This window comes from Hemiscyllium ocellatum, chromosome 7, assembly GCF_020745735.1.
Source record: "Hemiscyllium ocellatum isolate sHemOce1 chromosome 7, sHemOce1.pat.X.cur, whole genome shotgun sequence".
Taxonomy (NCBI): Eukaryota; Metazoa; Chordata; class Chondrichthyes; order Orectolobiformes; family Hemiscylliidae; genus Hemiscyllium; species Hemiscyllium ocellatum.
In genome coordinates this window covers 8904076-8928831 of record NC_083407.1, presented here as the reverse complement: position 1 = coordinate 8928831, position 24756 = coordinate 8904076, and the positions used below count along the sequence as shown (strand labels likewise).

The 24756-nt window shown below is 42.1% G+C and overlaps 1 protein-coding gene across 1 annotated transcript; it reads left to right on the top strand.

Moving 5' to 3' along the window:
- Positions 1 to 650: 650 nt before the first annotated feature.
- On the top strand, positions 651 to 24730 carry stk16 (serine/threonine kinase 16). Its single transcript, XM_060828250.1, has 8 exons — positions 651 to 768; positions 7911 to 8021; positions 10449 to 10668; positions 15504 to 15637; positions 17824 to 17944; positions 20044 to 20139; positions 20820 to 20941; positions 24091 to 24730. Exons 2-8 carry the CDS (start codon positions 7936 to 7938, stop codon positions 24227 to 24229), a joined length of 918 nt encoding a protein of 305 aa, XP_060684233.1. The 5' UTR covers positions 651 to 768; positions 7911 to 7935; the 3' UTR covers positions 24230 to 24730.
- Positions 24731 to 24756: the final 26 nt, after the last annotated feature.

The window sequence follows — 24756 nt, the reverse complement described above, 5'->3', positions numbered from 1 at the left end:
TGCTAAGTTGGAGGATTGGATCTGGAGTTAGATAGGGGGAGGAGAGATTTGGAAACTAGTGAAATCGATGTTGATGCTGTGTGGTGGAAGATGAGGTGTTCTTCCTCCAGCCGTCAGGTGGCTTGGATTTGATGGTGGATGAGGCCTAAGACTTGCATGTCCTTGGGAGAATGGGAGGTGTAACTGAAGTGGTTGGCCACAGGGCGGTGGGCTTGTTCGGTGCATTTGTCATAGAGTTGATCTCTATGCGGTTTCCTCTAAATCAGGGAGACAGAACACCAACTTGCGTTGCTACCTGATGAAGGAGCATTGTTCCGAAAACTTCTACTTCCAAATAAACCTGTTGGACTAAAACCTGGTGTTGTGTGATCTTTAACTCTGTTTTAGTGGCAATGGGAAATGATGGTGTGAATTACCTTCTTCCACACTATAGGGAATTCTATGGATTAAATGCAATTTTATCTGGTGGAAGCAAGAATAAAATAACAGTGAATGCATTCCCCTCTCCTTGGGTTAGACTTTTGGAGTCTTGCTCCCTGTCTGCAGCAGCTCAGGTTGAGGAACTGTGATGGCAGCACGTGGCCACCTCCCGGGCCCCAACTCTCGCGAGATCCAGTCGGGTTGGGCGGGGTGAGGGAAACCTCGCGAGACCTGACAGTGGCGAGCAGCGGCGGTACCTCTTTGAGCCGCCGGTAGCAGCAAGGGAGGCGTTTTGCGATGCTGTCCTCTCCATAAACTGACCGATAATGAGGAAAATCATCGGTACAGGTAATGGTTTTTGTGTATGTTATATTTTTTTTAAAAAAAGAGACAGCAAACGCCATCTTATCGCGTGAGGGATCGGCGATGCTTCGACAGGTTAAAATAGGTTGGGTCGGGGAAGGGAAGGGAACTATAATACCCATGAGACCCTGGGCGTGGAACTACAATACCCATGGGGCGGTGGGGTTTGGCGCATGCGCACCATTGGGACCCGGTTTGTGTGTTGACGGGGGCGTTGTTCTGAGCATGCGCACCATTGGGACCCGGTTTGTGTGTTGACGGGGGCGTTGTTCTGAGCATGCGCGTGTCTTGTCGCCGGCCGGGGGCATCGTTTTGCGCATGCTCGCGTCTCGTTGGCTGGCTCACGCATGCTCAATAACTTGTTGTGAGCTTCCTCATTCACCTATCACTTCTCTGTTTAAAAATTGTTATCTAAGGGTTTAAAGCAAAGATAAATAATAGGATCCTGTTGAATGGCAGAGTAGGTTCATGGTGCCGAATGGCCTACTCATGTTCATGTCTCTCTCATGGTCTTCTGTGCAGTCAGGACAGGTCAGCCTTTCAAAGGTTAGACCAGTTGGAAAGCTGAATAACCTGCTCCTACCTATTGTACTTTATTTTCTCCCTGATGAGGGGCGACAGGCTGTTGGGATCTTTCACTTTTGTTTTGCGCTCACTTCAAAGGGGACAACAATTTATACTACAAGAGCAAACAAACTAAATTGGTTGGGAGGTTTATTGACTGCTGGAAAAGCACAGCAGGTCAGACAGCATCCGAGGAGCAGGAGAAAGCATCGATTCTCCTGCTCCTCAAATGCTGCCTGACCTGCTGCGCTTTTCCAGCAGTACACTCAACTCTTAAGCTCCAGCATTTGCCATCCTCACTTTCGCCAAGTTTACGGACTGGTCAACATATTGTAATGGAGAAATAAACCTGGGAATACTTATCTCCCTTGCTTTTGTTTTATTATAATGAGCGTAGTGCCTGGACACATCCTTCTTTTCAGCAAAGGACAGAGTCTTCTGTCTGTCTGTCTGTCTGTGTGTGTGTGTGTGTGTGTGTGTGTGTGTGTGTGTGTGTGTGTGTGTGTGTGTGTGAGAGAGAGAGAGAGATGTATAGTTTATATCAAACATACATGGGCCATACTTTCAACCCAGTTAATTATCTTCAATTGATTGACGGTGAAAAGTTTTGTACTTTGAGGCACCATGTCTAATGTTGGCCCCTGTGTTCTGAGATTTATAAATATGGGTGAGTTGTAAACGTTGGAAGGGCTGTGCTGTTTAATATAATCCACCAGTTGCTGGATCTATAGATAACATCACACTATAATTTATCTGCCACAGTACAGTTTTCTCTACTTAAAGTTATGTAAATGATATTTAATCCCACTTTTCTATATTAAAAGTGCTGTATATTTGGCCTCATCTAGAGTACTGCTTATAGTTCTGGTCACTGCATTATAGGATGGATCCTAATAAAGGGAGTGCTGACGATATTTGAAAATGTTCCCTGGTTGAAGAATTTTGTTTTAGGACAAATTAGATTTGTGTTTCTTTGCAACAGACAAGGTTGAGGGGAGATTTAATTGATGTGACTAAAATGTGAAGGGCCTTGATTATGTGAAAAGGAATGACCAATTTCCCTTGCAGAGTTTTAAAGTAATTGGTAAGAATAGATGGGGATTTGGGAAACTGGAACTCACTGCCTGAAAGTACATTGCATAATAGGTAGGAGTTGATTATTCAGCTTTCCAACTAGTCTATCCTTTGAAAGGCTGATGTGTCCCGACTGCACAGAAGACCATGAGAGAGGAACTCACTGCCTGCGTTAACCTTTTGCAGTGATATGGACCCAGAGCTGAAAGTGTGTAAGGTGTGTGGCTCTTTTAGCTATATGATAAGCAGTCTCCTTCTTTGCCATGAATTTGAATAATTTCATATTTGAGAATTGAGAGTAGAGTCAGTTCTTTTACAACGTGATGGTTGTGTTCTTGTGCAACCCCACATTATAGAAAAATCAGGCTTCGAAACAGTGCTTACAGTGTTGGTGATACAATTGTGTTATAGCCAACACAAATTTAAAAGTTCGCTCTGTAGAAAGTGTTCCCATTTCATCAATCCCTGTGTTACAGTGAATTCACGGTGATGAAACGCGCATTATAATAGAGTGACCTGTATATGTTTGTGTGGACTTGTTGAATTTTATTAATCTCATTTATTTGTACTTCACTACTTCTCAGAGGTTAACAGAATAGAAAATGTATTGACTTATGAGAACAATTTCTCTAATGCCCAATGTTGACTATGTTTGAAAGTATCCACCTGTTGGATGCACTCTCTCTCCTTTTGTCTTTGCTTGAGTGCTGCATTAAGATGGGACACTAATGACATGAGACCTCAGTATCCTCTGATGTTCTGGCACTGTTTTGAAGAGCAGGGAATTCTCCCTGTGGCTTGGGCTGCTATTTGTCTCTCCATCAACCTCATTGAAACTGTTTATTTCCTTGTTATGATTTGCTCATTGAGTTTGCTGTGCACAAGTTAACTGTCATATTTGCATAGAATCATAGAATTCCTACAGTGTGGAAACAGGCCGTTCGGCCCTGCAAGTTCACATCGACCCTCCAGAGAGCATCACACCCATTTACTCACCATTCTGTTTACCCCTGACTAATGCACCTAATCTACACATCCCTGAACACTATGAGCAATGTATCATGGCCAATTCACCTAACCTGCACATCTTCAGACTGTGGGAGGAAATCCACACAGTCACCCAAGGCTGGAATCAAACCCGGGTCCCATGTGCTGTGAGGCAGCAGTGCTAATCACTGAGCCACAGTGCTGCTCTAATGGGTAGCCTATGAGAAACCATAACACCACAGCTAGTTGCCACAAAAGCTGCTCTGTGAGTGCCCTTTCAAGAAGGGAAATCTGTCTTTACCTCGTCTAGCTTGTCACTTCAAAGCAATCTTAACCTGGTTGGGTAAGTATTATTATTTCTGATGTCACAACAGTTACTGTAATTCAAAAGTATTCCATTGGCTGTATCACACTTCAGGGCATCTTGGTTATGAAAGCTGCTGTGGAAACACAGTTTCTATAGTTCATTATTTGTGATGAAAAGATGTTTTATTAATGAATAAAGGTTGATCTGAATCCACACTGTCTTTTGCAATATTATTATTAAATAATATGATTGAGAAGATCAAAATTGAAATTCTTTAATACAAACAGGGCAGAGCTTTGTTTAATGCATTTAACAATCTTACTACGGGAAGTCCTTGGAAAGATTTTTTTTTTCGGAGGCAAATTCACAAAACCATATTGTAACAGACACCATGTAATGTAGTACTCATCACAGAACCATTTGATTTCAGGACACTGCAGAAAACTAGGGCACAAATTAAACTTTAATCATATCCCATTATAGTTATTAGATTAGATTACTTACAGTGTGGAAACAGGCCCTTCGGCCCAACAAGTCCACACCGACCCGCCGAAGCGCAACCCATCCATACCCCTACATATACCCCTTACCTAACACTACGGGCAATTTAGCATGGCCAATTCACCTGACCCGCACATCTTTGGACTGTGGGAGGAAACCGGAGCACCCGGAGGAAACCCACGCAGACACGGGGAGAACGTGCAAACTCCACACAGTCAGTCGCCTGAGGCGGGAATCAAACCCAGGTCCCTGGCGCTGTGAGGCAGCAGTGCTAACCACTGTGCCACCGTGCCGTCATCTGAATGGAAATGCTGCTGCAAGGAGGAGCAAGGCCTCTGCTTCAAGATAGAATAAATGTGGAACAGTTGGAAATTAACTTCTACTTCTAGCTGATCCTGATTATTACAATGTATGCTAGGACAACATAACCATTAACATGGTTTTACTAGATTTTCTGATGCATCCATGTGTTTTTTGGAGTGATTAGTTTAACTGATTAAATAGCTTTCCATCAGATTATTTTCCATCAGTCGCATTTAAGTTCATTTTTTAAGTGTCCTGTCTTGGTGTCCATTTTCAAAACTTAAAGGTAACGTCACAATGTCTTAACAGACCATGGGACTGCTCGCCCATAAGAGACAGAGAGACAACAGGTGGTGGTTTAACTTGTAGGTCACCACCCCTCAGGTGAGAGAGGAGGCTGAGATGGAGAGTCCTTCTTAGTAACCTTAGCCATTGTGGGAATTGATCCCAAGTTGTTGGTGTCACAAACCAGCTGTCTAGCCAGCTCAGCTAATAAGCCCCCAAATGACAGAACAATTTTCTTATTTAAAGTTCTTTGCCAAAACATGGACGTTGCTGACTAGGCCAGCATTCACCATCCATTCCTAATTGCCCTTGAGAAATGGATGGTGAGCTGCTGTCTTGAACCCGACAGTTCATGTGGGGCACTTAAAATGGCTTTATTCTGACATTTACATCAAGTTAACTTATTTTTTAAAATAAAAGCAAAATACAGTAGATGTTGAAAATCTAAAATTAACAGAAACTGCTGGAGAATATAGGACTGGCAGCATCTGTGGAAAGAGAGCTCAGTTAATGTTTCAAGTCGTGTTTTGCAACACTGTTGAAATCCCAACTTTTCACTTTATACATTAACAGTTTAGATGAAGGAACTGAGGACATTCTGGCTAAGGTTGCAGATGATACAAAGATAGGTAGAGGGCCAGGTAGCACTGAGGATTTGGACAGGTTAAGAGAGTGGACAAAACAGTGACAGATTGAGTATGATGTGGGAAAGTGTGTGGTCATGCACTTTGTTAGGAAGAATAGAGGCTTGGACATGGACTATTTTCGAAATGGGGAGAAAATTCAGAAGTCTGAAGTGCAAAGCGACTTGGGAGTTCTAGTCCAGGATTCTGTCAAGATAATTTTGCGCATTGAATCAGTAGTTAGGAAGGAGGAGAAAGTGAGGACTGCAGATTCTGGAGAAGAGTCAAAAAGGTGTGGCGCTGGAAAAACACATGATCAGGCAGCATCCGAAGAGCAGGAGGATCAGGAATTCCTGACGAAAAGCTTATGTTCAAAATGTCATCCTGCTCCTCGGATGCTGCCTGATCAGCTGTGTTTTTCCACCGCCGCACTCAGTAGTTAGGAAGGCAAATACAATGTTTGCATTTATTTTGAAGACATGAATATAAAAGCAAGATGTATTTCTGAGGTTCTATAATGCTCTGATCAGACCACATTTGGAGTACCGTGTGCAGTTTTGGGCCCCATATCTCAGGAAGGATGTACTGGCCTTGGAGCATGTTCAGAATAGTCCCAGGAATGAAAAACTTAACATGTAAGGAACATTTGAGAACTCTGGTTCTATACTCGATGGAGTTTAGAAGGATGAGGGGGGATCTAATTGAAACTTACAGAATACTGAATGGCTCGGACAGAGAAGGTGTTAGGAAGAAATTACCATTGATGGGAGAGATTAGGACCCAAGGGCATAGCATTAGAGTAAAATGAAAGACCCTTTAGAACTGAGATAAGGAGAAACTTCTTCTGTCAGAGCGTGGTAAATCTACGGAATTCATTGCCACAGAAGGCTGTGGAGGCCAGGTTATTGAGCATATTTAGGAATAAGAGATTCTTGATTAGCAAGGGTTATGGGAGGACGGGGTTGAAAAATTATCAGTCATGATGGAATGGCCTAATTTCTGCTCCGATGTCTCATGGTCAAAGTCCAATGTGATGACTCTGAACTTCTAAAAATTCTACTTTGTGCTTAGAACATTAACTCTGTTTCCCTCTCCACAGACACTGGACCTGCTGAGTCTCTCCAGCATTTTCTGTTTTTAAGTCTATTTTAAACATAACCACTAACCTGTCTTCAATATTCAAAAAACGTGTTGCCAGTTTCCCTTCATTATTGAAAGTGACTGACTGTTTCTGATGTGGCTGGCAACCCTCTTTTGAGATCTACGTAGCTTTCTACAGAGCAGACTAAATGCTGTCTCTGGTTTTCGTGCCAGTGCTGTTGTCAAACTGATTTGACCACTGCGAGGTCAGAGGGCTTAGAATGAACTTTCTTAAGAGTCATAGTCATACAGCATGAAAGCAGACCCTTCGGTCCAACCAGTCTATGACAACCATCATCCCAAACTAAACTAGTCCCAACTGTCTGCCCTTGGCCCATATCTGTCCAAACATTTCTGATTCGTGTACTTATCAAAATGTCTTTTAAATGTTGTAACTGTCCCCACAGCCATGACTTCTGGAAATTCATTCCCCACACAAACCATTCTGAGGAATTATGTACGACACCACAGTTCAAATCATAAACTTGCTACCAGATAAGATATTGTTTATGTTCATGTTTTATTTCACTTCAGAATGTTTTAAAGCTCAGTTTACCATCTGAAGCATGAAGTCCTTTTTATAGATAGATTTTAAAATAATGGTCTTAAGTAATTTCATTTTCTGGATTAGTGGTGCTGGAAGAGCACAGCAGTTCAGGCAGCATCCAAAGTGCAGCGCAATCGACGTTTCAGGCAAAAGCCCTTCATCAGGAATAAAGGCAGAGAGCCTGAAGCGAGATCTTCATTGAATTATGTGAGGCCTAGGCTTTGGAAAAGGGTGTTTTTAATGTCTGGTGGATAAATCCTAAAACGTGGAGTAACATATTTTTGTGTCAGCAACTTGCAGTTTTAGTAAATCTATAGCAGCTGAATTTGAACTGTACAGTTGGTGAAAACAAGGACCTTGGAAGCAACTGACTCATGATACTGAAGTCAAGGCTGAGTTAGGAGGACAGGCTGGACAATCTTGTGTTTAGAAAGTTGCCACAAGATTATCCAACGTCCTCCTTGTTTCGTGTTACCAATACAAGAAGCTCACCCCCTATTACCAAGATTACACCCCCATGCAAACTCCTTCATCTAATTGCCAGTCAGCAATTTATAGAACATTAGAGCACAGTACAGGTCCTTCTGCCCTTGATGCTGCACCGACCTGTGGACCGAATTTGAGGCCCATCTATCCTACACTAATCCATTTTCACCCATTTTTATCAATTTGCCTGCAACACTCTGAGTTCATTCAGATGGTTCAGAATCCTTGGCTAGCATCAGTCAGGAAATTTAATCTGTAATTTTTGGATTATAGTACACTTTGAAATTGATTCTTCTTAACATTTCTTTAGCAATCTGAAGGATGCCTCTTGGATCATGGGCCAGACCGTTTGCATCTGCTCTCGTGGGACAATCACCATTGATAATAAGCGATATTTCTTTATCCAGAAGCTGGACGAAGGGTATGTGACTGAAGCTATTTTTATGTCTTGTTTCCTTATGTGTGGATTATGTCTCATTATCTGTAAGTGATGAGAATCAATGAATTGCCTCGTTCCCCGCTGGAGGAGTCTGTAAAGAACATGCAGCCTTTAGTTTAGTTGCGTTGACAGTTTTCTTGCCTGTTAGCTCTCAAATGAGTCTCAGTTGAGAACATGTCTAATTTAGCTTCTCAGAGTTCCAGTGGGGTCAAATTCTATCACATTTCTGTGGTGGCCCAGATCTTAACAGTCTCTTGCATGAAGAGATTTCTCCTCCACTCCCTTCTAACTCTTGTAACAGTTACTTATTTTAAATCTATGACAAGTATAAATATTTTGTTTCTACTTGCCGTATGAAATCCCCTCTTAATTTTCGATACACTGATTAGATCTATCTCGGTATACCCTGATAAGCCCCTCTTCCTCTCTCCAAGGCCTACGATCCATCCTATAGTATGCCTCTCAGAAGTAAATGCAATACTCCAGCTGAGGTCTCACAAGTGATTTATGAAAGATTAGCATGATTTTTGTTTTGTAAATTATAAATCCAAAATTGCCTTAAAGGGTGTCAGATTTAACCAGAAATGAGCAGGAATTGCTTCCCTCAAAGGGTTGTGAATCTGTGGAATTCACTACTGCAAAGATCAGTGGTTGTCAGTACACTGAATATATTTTAGAAGACAGACAGATCTTTAATTAGAATTAAGTTAAAACTCATGGAGAATTGGCAGGAAAGTAGAGTTGTGATCAAGATGAGGTCAGGTATTCCTGCTCTGGGTTCCTATGTATGTTCTCGTAAAACGATTTTCGAATTGTGTCTCTTCTCTACATTGCTAATTCTATTGGAAATATCAGTCATGCAGACCAGTTGTTTTGAAGGTTGAATCCCAGCTCAGCAATGAATCACACAGATAAGCATTCAGGATGTTATGTATGACATGGTTTCAGTTCCTGCTCACTATCCTGTGATGCCTGCTGAACGGTATTTGATCAGGGCAGATTCAGTTTCAGTTATATTATATCCCACCTCTAGATCTTCAACACAAACACTGAAAGAAGTTTCTAGACCTGTAGAAGCCTTTGCATGAGATATCATACAGTGTAATTGTACAATAAGTTAGACTATCTATGTGCTTTGCTGCTGATTATGAAGTGTAAAACCCTCTAAGTTTTTGGTGAAAGCAGTTTTGCATTTAATTGCCACTTTTAATTTGGCTCAACATCCAAAACCACTTTGCAGGAATGATTATCAAATCAAAATTTGACCCTGAGACATACAGGGATTTAGTGCATCACGTGAGCAAAAGCTTGGTTAAAGAGAGCGGGTTAAAGGCGTATCTTAATTGAGAATGGAGAAGTTCAGGAAGAGAATTCCAAACTTGAGTGCACAGCATTTTTTTTGTTTTAAATCACTCATGGGTATGGACGTGGCTGGCCAGCATTTATTGCCCATCCCTAGTAGCTTTTGGAAAGGTGCTATTTCTTGAACTGCAGCAGACCATGTAGTAGTAGTTTGACCCGCAATGCCCTTGGTTAGGTGGAGGCTGGTGGGAATTCCAGGATTTTGACCCAGTGACAGTGAAGAAATGATAATATATTTCCAAGCCTGGAAGGTGAGTGACTGAGAAGGGAACTTGCAGGTGATGATGTTCCCATGCATCTGCTGCTGTTATGCTACTAGATAGTGATCATGGGTTTTGAAGGTGCTGTCTAAGGATCTTTGGTGAATTTCTACAGTATATCTTGTAGATGGCTCACACTGCAGCTACTGAGCATTGGTAATCAAGGGAGTGGTTATTTATGGATATGGTGCCAATCAAGTGGGCTGCTTTGTCCTGGATGGTTTCAAGCTTCTTGAGTATTATTGGAACTGCACCCTTTCAGGCAAATGGGAAGCATTCCACTAAGCTCCTGACTCATGCCTTGTAGATGGTGAATAGGCTTCAGGGAGTCAGGAGGTGAGTTGCTCCTTGCAGGATTCTTAGTCTTTGACCTGCTCTTGGGGTTTCTGCTGCTGGAGGCACGCATGCCATTTATGAAAAGTTGGTCATTATAATGTATAAGAAGCCAGAATTGGAGATGTACAGCCGTGTGAGAGTTGTGGGATTGGAGCTGGTTACAGAGCTTCTCATCACCTGTCTTGTTTGCATAAGACTCTTAAAAAGTTTTATCTGGTTACACTTCTGTGAAGTGCTTTTGTTACCTTTTGAGTGATTTGAATGTGAGGATGGAAGTTGTATGCAATATTCTAATTCTGGGATGTTCCTTGGTTGTCTCTTTGAGTTTGGCGCAAGTCTTAGTAGCCCACCTGCCTGGTCCTCAGCAGATGTGGCAGTTGTTAGTATGAGTAATGTGGCGATAATGTCTCCCTTCTCTGTTCACATTCCCTTCTCCCTTTTCTTGTTTCAGGGGGTTCAGCTATGTGGATCTGGTGGAGAGTGTTCAGAATGGAAAGTTCTACGCCCTGAAGCGTATCATCTGCCATGACAAAGAAGATCGCAAAAATGTGCTTAATGAGATGGAAATGCATCGGATGTTCAACCACCCAAACATCCTGCATTTAGAAGCTCACTGCATCATGGACAAAGGGCCAAAGTGTGAGGGCTGGCTGCTGCTGCCTTATATTAAGGTGGGTCTGGCAGCTTCTCCATTTAGAATCCATTTATATGGGTGGCATGGTGGCTCAGTGGTTAGCACTGCTGCCTCATAGCGCCAAGGACCGGGTTCGATTCCAGCTTCGGGTGACCGTCTGTGTGGAGTTTCCTCCGGGTGCTCTGGTTTGTTCCCACAGTCCAGAGATGTGCAGGTCAGGTGAATTGGCCATGATAGATTGCCCATAGTGTTCATGGGTGTATAGGTTGGGTGCATTACTCAGGGGTAAATATAGTGTAATCAGGTAGGGGAATAAATCGGGTAGGTTACTCTTCGGATGTTCAGTGTGGACTTGTTGCACCAAATAGCATGTTTCCATACTGGAGGGATTCTATGCATGTTACATCAGTTAACTCTACACCCCTGCAAGAAGTTCAAATGGAGACCATTGAGTCATACAGCATGGACATTCCGTCCAACCAGTCCGTGCTGACCACGTTCCCAAACTAAACAAGTCCAACCTCCCTGCGTTTGCCACATATTCTTCGAAACCTTTTCTATTCATTCTTATCCAAATGTTTTTTAAGCATTATAACTGTACCCGCATCCACCACTTCCTCTGGCAATTTATTGCACACACCAACCATGCTTTGTGGTTTGTTTTTAAAAAAAAAAAATTCCCTTCATATCCTTTTTTTTTTAAATCTTTGTCCTCTCACCTTAAAAATATGCCCCCTACTTTAAGCTTCCCATCTTAGGGAAAGGATTTTTGCTATTCACCTTACCTATAGCCCCTCCTGATTTTATAAACTTCTGTCAACCTCCTATGTGCCAGTGGAAACAAGTCCAGCCTGTTTTTACAATATCATAGATTTTAATTCTGCAGCCTACTATCCCTACAAACGTGAGTTTCCATCATATTGTGCAATGAACCTTTAACCTATTTATATCAAACACTGCTTAGCTCAGATCTCCTGCCTCTGATTTAGGTTGTATTAACCAGTATGTGCCTAGAATGGAGTGTATTAGCTATAAGGAGAGATTGGACAAACTTGGATTGCTTTTATAAGAGCATTGGGAGTTGAGGAGCCTACTTTGAGCAGCCTACGTGGGAGTATGTAAAATTATTAGAGGCACGGGTAGAGTGGATAGTCAGTGTCTTTTTGCCAGAGTGGAAATGACAAATATTAGTTTTAAGGTAAAAGAGGGAAAGTTTAAAGGCGACGTGTCAGGCAGGTTTTTTGCACAGAGGGTGGTGGTACCTGGAGCACGCTGCCAGTGGAGCTGGTCGAAGTAGACACAATACGAACATTTTAAGAAGCCTTTAGACAGCTGTGTGAATAAGTAAGGGATATGGGCTATTTATAGGCAGTTGCGATTCGTTTAGAATGACATCATGATTGGTGCAGACATGGTGGGCTGAAGGTCCTGTTACTGTACTGTTTTATGTTATTTGCTTCCAAATTTGATGATCTGCGTACATCCTCTCGGAGTTGTACCATTTCTCTGATGCTAAAATTGCTGCTATCTACCTTTTCGTGCGGGTGTAAAGGTCTCATACACCGTCATGAAGAACAGCAAGGCAGTACTCTTGGTATCTTGATCAATATGTGTCCCTCATCCAACATTATTTGGCAAATAGCTACCCCAATAACAAAAACAGGCAGTTCTGGATATTTCAGGAAATGAATATGAAAGAGCTATCACTGGATGTGTATTGTAGCGGTTTTGAACACAATCCATTTACATTCTAATAAAGGCCAAAAAAAATCATTAGTCGGGGGGGAAGTTGTAAATTTGGAAGGGGGGTTGGGTGATGAAAGCTATTTTGACCAAACTGAGATGTGATTTTGCAAAAGTGGACTGGAAACAGATACTTGAAGTTGATGAGATCGAGAGAGAGAGTTCAGGAGAAATGTGTTCCCATAAAGAGGAAGGGACTCTCGTACCTAGGCACACCTGGCCTGCACCTCCACCTACTGCTGGGTGTCGGAGAACATACGTAATAGGATATAGCAAAAAATTAAAACTTTATGTCAGATGCTTGGAGGTTAATGCTGCAAGAGGCCTGGAGAAGTATAGTTAAGACAGGGTGAAATTAGGAAAGCAGACAGAGGGCATGAAAGAATATTGGAAAATAAAATTGACAATAAATGAAAGGTCAAGGGTTACGGGGCAAAGAAGGCAAAAGAATGAAATTGAGCAACATACCAGCCATGACTGAATGGTGGAGCAGTCTTATGAGCTGAATGCCTAATTCTGTTCCTATATCTTATTTTTTGCAAAGCTTCATCATGACGATGTAATGGTATAGTACTAACAGTAAGAATAGGACCAATTAGAGACCAAAAGGCTACTTACATGTGGAGGCATGTCACATGGTCATGGTTCATATTGACTGCTTCACATCTGTTTTCAAAAAAACAAAAGAATGAAGGAGCTGCTAGTTAAGGAGGTGAGCTCTGAAATGTTGGGTGGAACATACATTATGAGGTAGGAAATGTTGAAATGTTTGGCTGTAGATAATTCACCACACTTGGATGAGTTTATGCCAGGTCTCTAAGAGTGAACACAACAAAGGTTCTGATCATTGTTTTCTAGTTCTGTGTGAAAGTGGGTGTTATCTTGCTTCTAGTGACTACACTTCGTCAATACTTAATAGTCTCAGAAAGGGGTCATTCAGCCCATCGTTCCATGCTGGCTCCTCGGAGAACAATTAGGTCAGTTCTACTCCCCCTCTCAGTCTCTAACATCCTACACGTTAATTCCCTTCATATGCCTGTCCAACTTCCTTTGATTCTATTTCTGCACTCTCTAATCAAGCTTTCCTTTATATTTTTCACTCCTAACAAGACGTCTGTTCTTGCAATTATTCTGCCCGGTTTTGAATACGAAGGGGCCATTAAATAAGGAAGCACATCCAGGGGTAATCTTGGTCGAAATTTTTGCCTAAAGCTATTTGATTTTTATGGACTTGCTGTGAGGTTTAGAAATCATGTTCACGTGCTGCCCATGATAGTGAACTCAATCTCAGCAATGCAGTTATGCAGCACCTCAGTTCGAAGCTGGGAAAAGATGGATTAACATCTCCGGTGGGTATCAACTAAGTCTCTTCTTGAGAAATATTGCAGGCTTTTATTTTAGTTTTGTTTCAGATTTCATGTTTCTCTCTTGAATATTCCCCATCCAATCAATTTTGAAGTGACTGGCTTCAAACACTTGGTGGGGCTGTGCAGTTATTGCACATTGCCACCTGCTACAGTATAATATTGCAATAGAATGCTTTTAAAATTAGCAAAGCAGAGATAAACAAGACTTACAATAAATAAATGATTGAAAATAAACACTTAAAAGAAGCAGATAGCTTTGGTTTAAAACCAATAAAAAGTATAGATGGCACTTCAACATCATAACAACACATGTTATAAAACACTTGTGCTGAAGGCTGATGCATTATTAAGTGGAGAACTGGTTGTGCAGAATTAGTGTTTTATAATGTAACTGCTAGCCAGGGGCCCAACTGGCGGGTTGGGGGGATGGCGGATAGTGACAAGGAATTATACAAATTAAATGACCAATTTTCAGTGTAAGCACGGGCTCACTCAGTGAGTAATTTGCCGCCAATATGTTAAAAGATTCTGCATATGATCCTTTTCTGAATTACTGATCAGACTTTCTGTGTAGTGTCTACATTCTGATTTAGATGCAGAGCACCAGCAGTCACCTTCAATGGCACTGCATTGGGAATGCACGTTTTCATAATTAAGTACAATTATACATGCAGTGGCATAAAGGGAGAACAGACAGTTAAGGATGTAATTTGAAAGCTTGATCAGAAAGTTAAACTTTTCTCAGTGTAAAAGAAAAGAGATGTTTAGAGCGAAAATAACTTGAGATCTTGGCATGATAATTAAGGAAACTACTACATGAGACAGAAAGGATTGGTAAGATATGCTGCAAGACTGACCAGTTAGAATGGAAGAAGACATGTTTTCAAGTGTGGACATCAGCACATGCTGCATGTGCAGCTTTATCTCGTAAATTCTATGCAATATGTAATTTTTACTTTGCCTGATCTGTCCGCAGTTCATCCCAAAATGATTTGCCTTTGTATGTGGACAGACAGTAATCAATTGCACAGACCCATCCCAAAAGCAGAAAATAAAATTAATGAGCATCTGATTAGTTAGGGCTTAAAAGACTCCTGGGGGAGAATGTACTCTGGTTTCAGTAATGCCATTGGATTTTCTATAACTATCTGAATAGAAAGACAGGCCCAAAAACAGAAATTGCTCGAAAAATTCAGCAGGAGTGGCAATATCTGTGGATAGAAAGCAGAGTTAATGCTTCAGATCCAGTGACCTTTCTTCAGAACGGATAGGCAGATGGCAGTAATTTAATATCTCATCCGAAATACGGCTCCCTCTGGCTAAAGAAATAATTCGCCATGAAATGTGCTATATAAATGCATCACACATCCCAAAGTGCTGACAACCAATTAAGTATTTGGGAAGTGTAGTCGTTGTGGGAAGTGATCAAGATCCAAAAACCGGCAATGTGACATTCCTCCTTCTATGATGTTGATTAGAGAACAAATATTGACAAACCTCCCAGCTCTTCAGATTGGTAACATGGGATCTTTTATGTGCCCTTTAGAGGCCAGATAGGATCTTGGTTTAACTTCTGATCTGAAGAATGGCACCTCTTAATGGTGTAGCGTTCCCTCAGTACAGCGTTGGTGAGGGTGTGCTATCCACTGAGCAGTGTTGACAAAACAGCAGTGCAATAGAGAGTCATTCTGGATTACACACTGAATTAAATAGAATTATTTAAAAAACAAGAGTGACATTGTTTTTGATTTTCTCGTCACAGAACGGCTCGTTGTGGACAGAGCTGGAGAAGCTCAGGGATACCAATTGTTTTATGCCTGAAGAACGCATATTGAAGATTTTCCATGGAATCTGCGGGGGACTCAAAGCCATCCATGAGAAGGGTTATGCCCACAGGTAAATCTCCTCTTTGTGTTGGTGGCCTTTGTTGGTGCAACCCAGCCATTTCACAGCCAATGGCATCCTACTGGAGCGTAGGAGGTTGAGGGGTGACCTTATAGAAGTTTATAAAATCATGAGGGGCATAGATAAGGTGAATGGCAGGTATCTTTTCTCTAGGATGGGCGATTTCAAGGGTGGGGGCATATTTTTAAGGTGAGAGGAGAAAGACTTGAGGGGCAATTTTTTTTTACAGTGTGGTTTGTGTATATGTAAAGTTTGGAAAATTACTTTATAGAGATGTTCAGAAGTGGGAATCTGAAGTGTTTGGAGGAATATGGGCTAGGCAAAGGCAAGTGGAACTAGTTTAGTTTAGATTATGGCCAGCGTGGACTGGTTAGAGTGAAAGCTCTGTTTCTGTGCTGTCTGAATCTGACTACAGTATTCCAATGTTACAGTGACTAAATATTAAAAGTACTTGATTGTTTGCAAAGTGTTTTGGGGTGTCCTGTGCTCCATAGCAGGGTTGTCCAACCCTTTTGTATGAGGGCCACATATCCATCTTTGTCTCTCTTTGGGGAAAGTGAGCAAATTCCAAAAAGAGAAGATTTGAGACAAAAATAATTATGGTTTCAGAAATAGAACCATTCTGAAGTGATAAATTGTTAAAGTCAGAAGTCGCACTACGCCAGGTGATGAACCACTTCACCTGACAAAGGAGCAGTGCTCTAAAAGCTTGTGATTTCAAATAAACCTTTTGGACTATGACCTGGTGTCATTTGACTTCTGACCGTGTCCACTCGAGTGCAACATTGGCACCTCCACATCACAATAAATCACTAATTTATCTAAATGAGTAATTATTTTATAAAAAGACATTAAAAGTGTCAGGTAACTGTGTTAATAAGTAAAAGCTTTGTTTTTGTGCCTTTTCGGTTAAGAATTAGAGGTGGTGAGGGAATGACAAACACCAAGTTCTGGCCGGTAGGGAAGCAGATAGGGGCAAGGGCTAAGCAATGCACAGCTCCTTTTCCCTCTGACTGTCGATCACAGTCTTGCTGCTATCACTGTCACCGTTTGTGATGCACTGGAATCAGGCCAGATGAGGTGACCTACATATGCATAGCTAATAGCTTTTCCAGTTAGAGGCTGCTTCTCTCCTTCGTTTGCTGCTGGTAAGTCCATTAGGGAGCCTCTCTGCACAAAATATGGGAATAACCGGCCTCTGGTTGGACAAGCATCTCCTCAGAGAATCTTCCTCTTCCACTTGGAGCTGGAACCCTGGTTGCCAGCAGGATAGGTCACCCTTGGCAAGCCGCATAAGGCCGTGAGATATTGGAGCAGAAATTAGGCCATTCAGCCCATCGAGTCTGCTCCATCATTCAATCATGGATGATAAGATTCTCATCCCCATTCTCCAACTTTCTCCCAGTAACCCTTGATCCCCTTGATTCTCATGAACTTGTCTATCTCAGTCTTAAATTTACTCAATAACCTGGCCCCCCCACAGCCTTCAGTGACAATGAATTCCCTAGATTCCCCACACTCTGGCTGAAGAGGTTTCTCCTTATCTCCGTTCTAAAAGGTCTTCCCTTTACTCTAAGGCTGTGCCCTCGGGTCCTAGTCTCTTCCATCAATGGAAGCATCTTTCCAACATCTACTCTGTCCAGGTCATTCAGTATTCTGAATTAAATCCCCCCCATCCTTCTAAACTCCATCAAGTCTAAAACCAGAGTCCTCATATGTTAAGCTTTTCATTCCTGAGGCCATTTTCGTGAACCTCCTCTGAACACTCTCCAGGGCCAGTACATTCTTCCTGAGATATGAGGCCCAAAACTGCGCACGATACTCCAAATGTGGTCTGACCAGAGCCTCATGGAGCTTCAGACGTACATCTCTGCTTTTATATTCAAGTCCTCAAAATAAATGCTATCGTTGCATTTGCCTTCCCAACTACTGACTCAGCCTGCAGGCTTACCTTGAGCGAATCCTGGACTAGAACTCCCAAGTCTCTTTGCACTTCAGACTCCTGAATTTATTTCCCATTTAGAAAATATTCCATGCCTCTATCCTTCCTACCAAAGTGCGTGATCCCACACTTTCCCGAGTTGTACTCCATGTCCTGGCTGGGGAGCAGCTGTGGGACACATCTGCGCTATAGGAATGCAGATATTTAATATCATTAACTATTTACTTTCTCTAAGGGACTTGAAGCCCACCAATGTTCTCTTAGATGACAATGGGCAACCTCTGCTGATGGATCTGGGATCAATGAACAAGGCAAGAATTGAAGTGAAAGGTTCACGGGAAGCTATGACAATCCAGGTAAAGCTGACTGGAGTGAAGAGAATTCACGTGTTATATTTTATTGTAATTTTGTTGTAATTAGTTGTATTTTATCTAATATTAGGTTTGAAGCATTGTAGCTGAGAATGTTGAATGAGGATTCATGTCCCCATATTTGTGAGGCATTGCTGACCCCTCTTTTCCACTGTTGGAATCCTAGCGTGTCCAAAGCCGAGTCTGTGACCGTTTTGAGGCACATGAGTCCCAGCGGTCTTGTCGCATCCGAATATGTAAAAATAATTTCATTCACTTTCAATGGACATGAAGTGAAAATCACCATAATCCCAGAGGACCATAACACACTCATTAGAAAGGGAGAGAGATAACTGGTGGTGAATTTAACCTAAATTTCTGCTCCAATATCTCATGGCCTTATGCGGCTTGCCAAGAGTGACCTATCCTGCTGGCAACCAAGGTTCCAGCTCCAAGTGGAAGAGGAAGATTCTCTGAGGAGATGATGGGCCGTACACAGTGAGCTCAGCCTTTACAGAATTGTTGGTGTCACTGCATCACAGACCAGCCAACTGAGCTAACAATAGGTGAATGATTGAATGGAAGCTGCCAGGATTTAAGGCGAGGGAACTCTGCTACCCTGAGCAGAATCAAATTCACCGAACCTTTGCAGATTTCATCGGATCACTGATGTAAAGCATTGCCCTAACACAACAGCCATTTTCTCTTCTAAAAGTGTACCTGTGTATTAAATGAGAGGGCAAAATGTGAGACACAACATTAATAAACTGCAGAATTAATGTAAATTAGTGTCAACATGGTTAAGGGTAAGATGGTGCACTTTGTTAGGGAAAAAAGGGAGACCACATACTGTCTGTTCTAATATAACGTGATAGTTTCATTCCTGTGCAATCCAGCATTATAAGGAAATCATGTAATAGCAGCACCACCTAAAGCAATAGGACTGGAATCGCGTTTTAGCCAATACGGGTAAGGAAAGTTTGCATTCTACTAATAATGGACTAGATTCTTCAATGGCGTTATAGCCAATTCACACTGAAGAAACGTGCGTTATAGCAGACCTGACTGTACTGCTTCAAAAATGAGAGTCTAAATTTGATGTTAGAGCAGCGATCTAGGTTTATAGATACATCAGTCACACAAAATAATAACACAGGCGGCTCAGTGGTTAGCGCTGGTGCCTCACAGTGCCAGGGATTTGGGTTCAATTCCAGCCTTGGGCGACCATCTGTGTGGAGTTTGCACATTCTCCCCATGTCTACATGGATTTCCTCCCACAATCCAAAGGTTAGGGTGAATTGGCCATGCTAAATTGCCCACAGTGTTCAGGCATGTGTAGGCTAGATGCATTTGTCAGGATAAATGAAAAGTAATAGGAGTAGGGAAATGGCTCTGGGTGGGATACTCTTTGGAGGGTCATAGTGGACGTGTTGGGCCAAATGACCTGTTTCCACACTGTAGGGATTCTAATTCTAAAGACCATAAACAACAAACAAAGCAACTGGTGGGAAGAAAAGAGAGATTAGAGTTTTTTCTGATATAGCATTTCTAGCAAATTAGAATTGGAAAGCAGAAGTTTATGTTAAGCTTGGATAAAATTTTATACTCGTAAATGTGTTCTGTCCAGTGTACAGCTCTGATTTATGTGCAGTGAAGAGGCAATGGATTAGGTGCAAGAAAGATCAAGGATGATACGAGACCTATAGAAAGACTGAACTGGATTCATATCACTAGAAAAGTGAAAATTGAGGGTGAGCCTGATAGATTGTGAAGTGCAACTGTGGAGAAGATACTTCCCCTTATGTGAGAAACCAGAACTAGTGACCAAAAGTAGAAAGTCACGAATATATCCAGTAGGCAATTGAGGAGAGACATCTTTCACCAGAGAATCATGAAATTGTGGAATTCTCTGACATAAATGGTCAGGGTGTCTATCATAGCTGCATTTGCTGGGAAGCTAGATAAACACAAGGGGAAGAAGGGATAGAAATGTGATGAAGAAAGGTGGGAGCTGCGGTACACTGTCTTGAACCAGTTGGCCTATTTCGGTACTGGATATTCCATGTTACTCACTGCTATGTTGATATTTAGTTGCTATTTTCCAGGACTGGGCAGCCCAGCGTTGCACCATATCGTACCGAGCTCCTGAACTCTTCAACGTGGCAAGTCACTGTATCATAGACGAACGCACAGACATTTGGGTAGGTAGGAGGCTGTCTTTTATTCATTCGTGGGGCGAGGGAGTCAATAGCTAGGCCAGTATTTATTTCCCCATGCCTAATTGCCCAGAGGGCAGTTAAGAGTCAACCACATTGCTGTGGCTGTGAAGTCAAGTAGAGGCCAGACCAGATGAGGATGGCAGTTCCCATTCCTAAAGGAAATCAGGGAACCAGGTGGATTTTTCTGACAATAGACAATGGATTCATGGTCGTACTACTTTGTGTGGTAAAGTTTATGGTTGTTTGTTCAAAACTGTGGAATTTTGCGGCTTGTTCTTAGTCCCTGTACCTAACACTTTATCTACCCTTACTAATAAGAATTATTGGTCCCTAGCCAAATTGTAACATAAGTTTGACAGTCTGGTTTGAAATAATACTGCCTTGAAAAAGGAGAGAATAAATGCTGGGGGAGTAAAATTTGCAGGGTTATGGGGAAGAGTATGAGGAATGGGACTAACTGGATTACTCTTTGAAAGGCTTGATTTGCCAAATGGCCTGTTGTGCTGAATCATTCATTGGTTCCAAGAGACTGGATTCGGTCTCCAACTCACTTGTTGCTATTTACTGTTTTTTTTAACGTCCACGAATTGTGTGACTGTGCCATGATATACATAAGTTGCTTTTAGTTCCTGGTCTCTTGCAGTGACTGATTTCATTTTCAGTCCCTAGGCTGCGTGTTGTATGCTATGATGTTCCTAGAAGGACCCTATGATGGCATCTTTCACAGGGGAGACTCTGTTGCCTTGGCTGTACAGAATGAAATATCCATTCCAGAGGGCTGCAGGTAAGGACCATTTGGAAAGTTGCTGTTTGGTTTTTGTAAGTGTTTGCTTTAGTGGGAGAAAATAAAACACAAGTTATTATGCATATGAAGATTTTGAAAGTACAGTTTGAAAGGCCAAAGATTTAACAGTCTTGAGTTCTCCCTCTCTTAGTCTTATTCACATACTTCTCCTAACGTTCATGAAATGGACACTGTACTTGCAAAACCATTACTGAAAATCTGTGTAAGTTAAGGATTGCCTTTTGCCATCGGACCGAGCTGAAGATTAGAGCAGCACAGTTGCAACTGTCTCCCACGATGTGGAACCAAGACATAATGCTCTGGTGCCTGTTATCAAAGCCCATGACTGAGTTTTGCTGCTGCCATTTCCAGTGTGATCATTTGGACGTGCACAGAAAGATGACTGTGGATCTGACAATTTGGATCATGGTTGTGTCAAGAGAGAGATGTCTGGATGTCAAGCAAATAGGAAGGCAAGATCTGGCCTGTACAATCACAGTATCTGTCTGAAATTCCCTTAATAGAGCTCTTCTAAATCAGCAGGTATTTGACCAGAGTCCGATTCCAGAGACTTGAGCACAATATCTAGACTGGGAGCAGTGTGGGAGGGGGCAGCAGTTAGTTACAAAATCATACAGCATGGAATCAGAGTCTAGATTAGAGTGGTTGCATGGAATCAGACCCTTTGGTCTCACCATTCCATGCCAACCATGTTCCCAAACTAAACTAGACCCACCTGCCTGCACTTGGCACATATCTCTCCAAAGCTTTTCTATTTATGAAGTTATTCAAATTTATTTTAAAAGTTGTAACTGTACCTACATTCGCTATTTTCTCTGGCAGTTCGTTGCACGCACAAACGACCCTGTGTATTTTTAAAAAACAAATTGCCTCTTGTCCTTTTTTAAATTTTTCTCTCCTCACCTTAAAAATATGCCCCCTAGTTTTGGACTCCTTCCCCACCCTAGGGAAAAGATCCTTCTTAATCCTGTTATTAATGCCCCTGGTGATTTTATAAACCTCAATAAGGTGACCCCTCAATCTCCTGTGCTCCACTGAAAAAAGTCCCAGTCATAGAGATGTACAGCATGAAAACAGGTCCTTCGGTCCAACCCATCCATGCCGACTAGATATCCCAACCCAATTTAGTCCCACCTGCTCATACCCGGCCCATATCCCTCCAAACCCTTCCTATTCATATATCCATCCAAATGCCTCTAAAATGTTGCAATTATACCAGCCTCCACCACTTCCTCTGGCAGCTCATTCCATTCACGTACCACCCTCTGCGTGAAAAAGTTGCCCCATAGGTCTCTTTTATATCTTTTCCCTCTCGCCCTAAACCTATGCCCTCTAGTTCTGGACTCCCTGATCCCAGGGAAGAGAGTTTGCCTATTTACCCTATCCATGTCCTTCATAATTTTGTAAACCTCTATGAGGTCGCCCCTCAGCCTCCGATGCTCCAGAGAAAACAGTCCCAGCCTGTTCAGCCTCTTCCTATAGCTCAACCCTGGCAACATCCTTGTAAATCTTTTCTGAACCCTTTCAAGTTTCACAACATCTTTCCAATAGGAGGGAGACCAGAATTACGTGCAATATTCCAACAGTGGTCTAACCAATGTCCTGTACAGCCGCAACATGACCTTCCAACTCCTGTATTCAATACTCTGACCAGTAAAGGAAAACATACCAAACGCTGCCTTCACTATCCTATCTACCTGCGACTCCACTTTCAAGAAGCTATGAACCTGCATTCCAAGGAATCTTTGTTCAGCAGCACTCCCTAGAACCTTACCATTAAGCGTATAAGATTTGATTTCCTAAAATGTAGCACCTCCCATTTATCTGAATTAAACTCTATCTTCCACTTCTCAGCCCACTGGCCCATCTGGTCAAGATCCTGTTGTAATCTGAGGTAACCCTCTTCGCTGCCCACTACACCTCCAATTTTGGTGTCATCTGCAAACTAGCTAACTGTACCTCTTATGCTCCCATCCAAATCTCAAGCCCTCCATTTGCAGTAACATCCTGGTAAATATTTTCTGAACTTTAGTAGCATCTTTCCTGTAACAAGGCGACCATAACTGCACACACTACTCCAGAAGAGACCTCACCAACGTCTTATACGTGTTGTCCCAACTAAGAATCTTGGGTAGATGTAAATGATTCCATACTCATTATTCTAAAGAAGCATTTATCCCTCAACTAAATCACTTGCTTTAAAAAAAGGTCAGATTGTAACATTGTGCAACATTGCCTGGAAAGTGCTTTGAAACATCAATTGTTCTCCCCATCCATAAGTAAAGCTATCTCGTGGAAGGAGTGAGAGAAATGTTGGAGAAAACATTTCCATTGTTCATGTCTTTTAGTCAGGCAACACCTGGACTGCTGTGCATGCTGAAGGGAGGTTATACTGCATTGAAGATGGTACTGTAGACTGGTCCCTCTGAGAGAATTTGTTCTATGTTCTCTGAAGTTTAGAAGAATGAAAGATGATGTAAGTGGAGCATAACCAAATTCTGAAGGCCTTAATAAAATAGGTGCTGACAGGATATCTCCAATCTAGAGCAGGTCCATCATCTGGGAGCCATAAATATGAAACCCTTTTTTTTAAATCCAGGAAAGAATTCTGGAGAAAATTATATACCTGAAAATGGTAATAATGTGGAACTCTCTGCCGCAGAGCAGGTGAAAAGGTGAAAAACATTGATGCATTTAAGAGGAAGCTAGGTAAGAGATAAAGTCACCATAGAGCAGCTATTGTCTATCTTTTAGAAGGAAATAACTAGTGGTAGTTCAGTCGGAGGGTCACCATGCCTCAGGTGAGGGAAAGGTTGGCATGGAGAATCCTTCATGGTAACCTCAACCAATGTGGGATTTGAACCCACATTGGCTGCTATGCAATGCAAAGTGATGTCAACAATCAGCTAACTGAACTGACCAACCCACTGAGGAAGCTAGGTGAGTACATGAAAGGCAAAGGACATGATTGTGTTAGGTGAGGAAGGAATGGTAAGAGGCTTGTGTGAGATTTTAACATTGGCATTGACCTGCAGGGCTGAACGGCTTGTTTCTGCGCTGTGAAGGCTTTTTTCTGAGTGCTAATTTTGGTTTTGGCTGAATTTTCCTCTACTCTTTTTACATTGTAGGTACTCACAGACCCTGCAGCATCTGCTAACCTCTACAATAGTGACTAACCCACAAGAGAGACCAAATATTACCTGGGTCCTGAACCAGACCAAACAATTACTGCGGATAGAAGCTGTCGAGGAGACTAAACTGGCTTGATTTCAGCAGCACAGATGTGAATGGCTCTGTCTAACCTGCAAGTGCTCTGGTTTCTCAGCTGTTGGACCTCGGACACTGCTGTACAATGTAGCAAAAACCCTACCCTCAGCAACTGCGGTAGTGGACCAGGACATGACGTCGTGTTCATTCTGCTCCTGAATCATTTATGCTTGGCTCAACATTGAAGGGCAGGGAGAAAGAATTGCTCATGTTTTTTTCTTCTATTCAAAGGCAATCAGTTGCTCATTTTGCTCCCGTAGCTCTCCCTGTTCTTTTTCACGTTCTTGCATTTATATTGATCGTTGTCCACCAAATCCACAACTACCTTCTTTCTTATGTTGAAGAACGTTGGAATGTCCTGGATAGTTTTACTCCTTCTGTGGCAAAAAGGAGGCGGGGTATTTGTTGGTAAATGATTTCTTGACCATCCATTTATTTATTATTTGTGGCAACGGTAATTTCGGCTCTCATTAAAACACGCTGTGTTCGGCATACCTTCAACCTGTTAGGAAATCTCTTGTCAATCA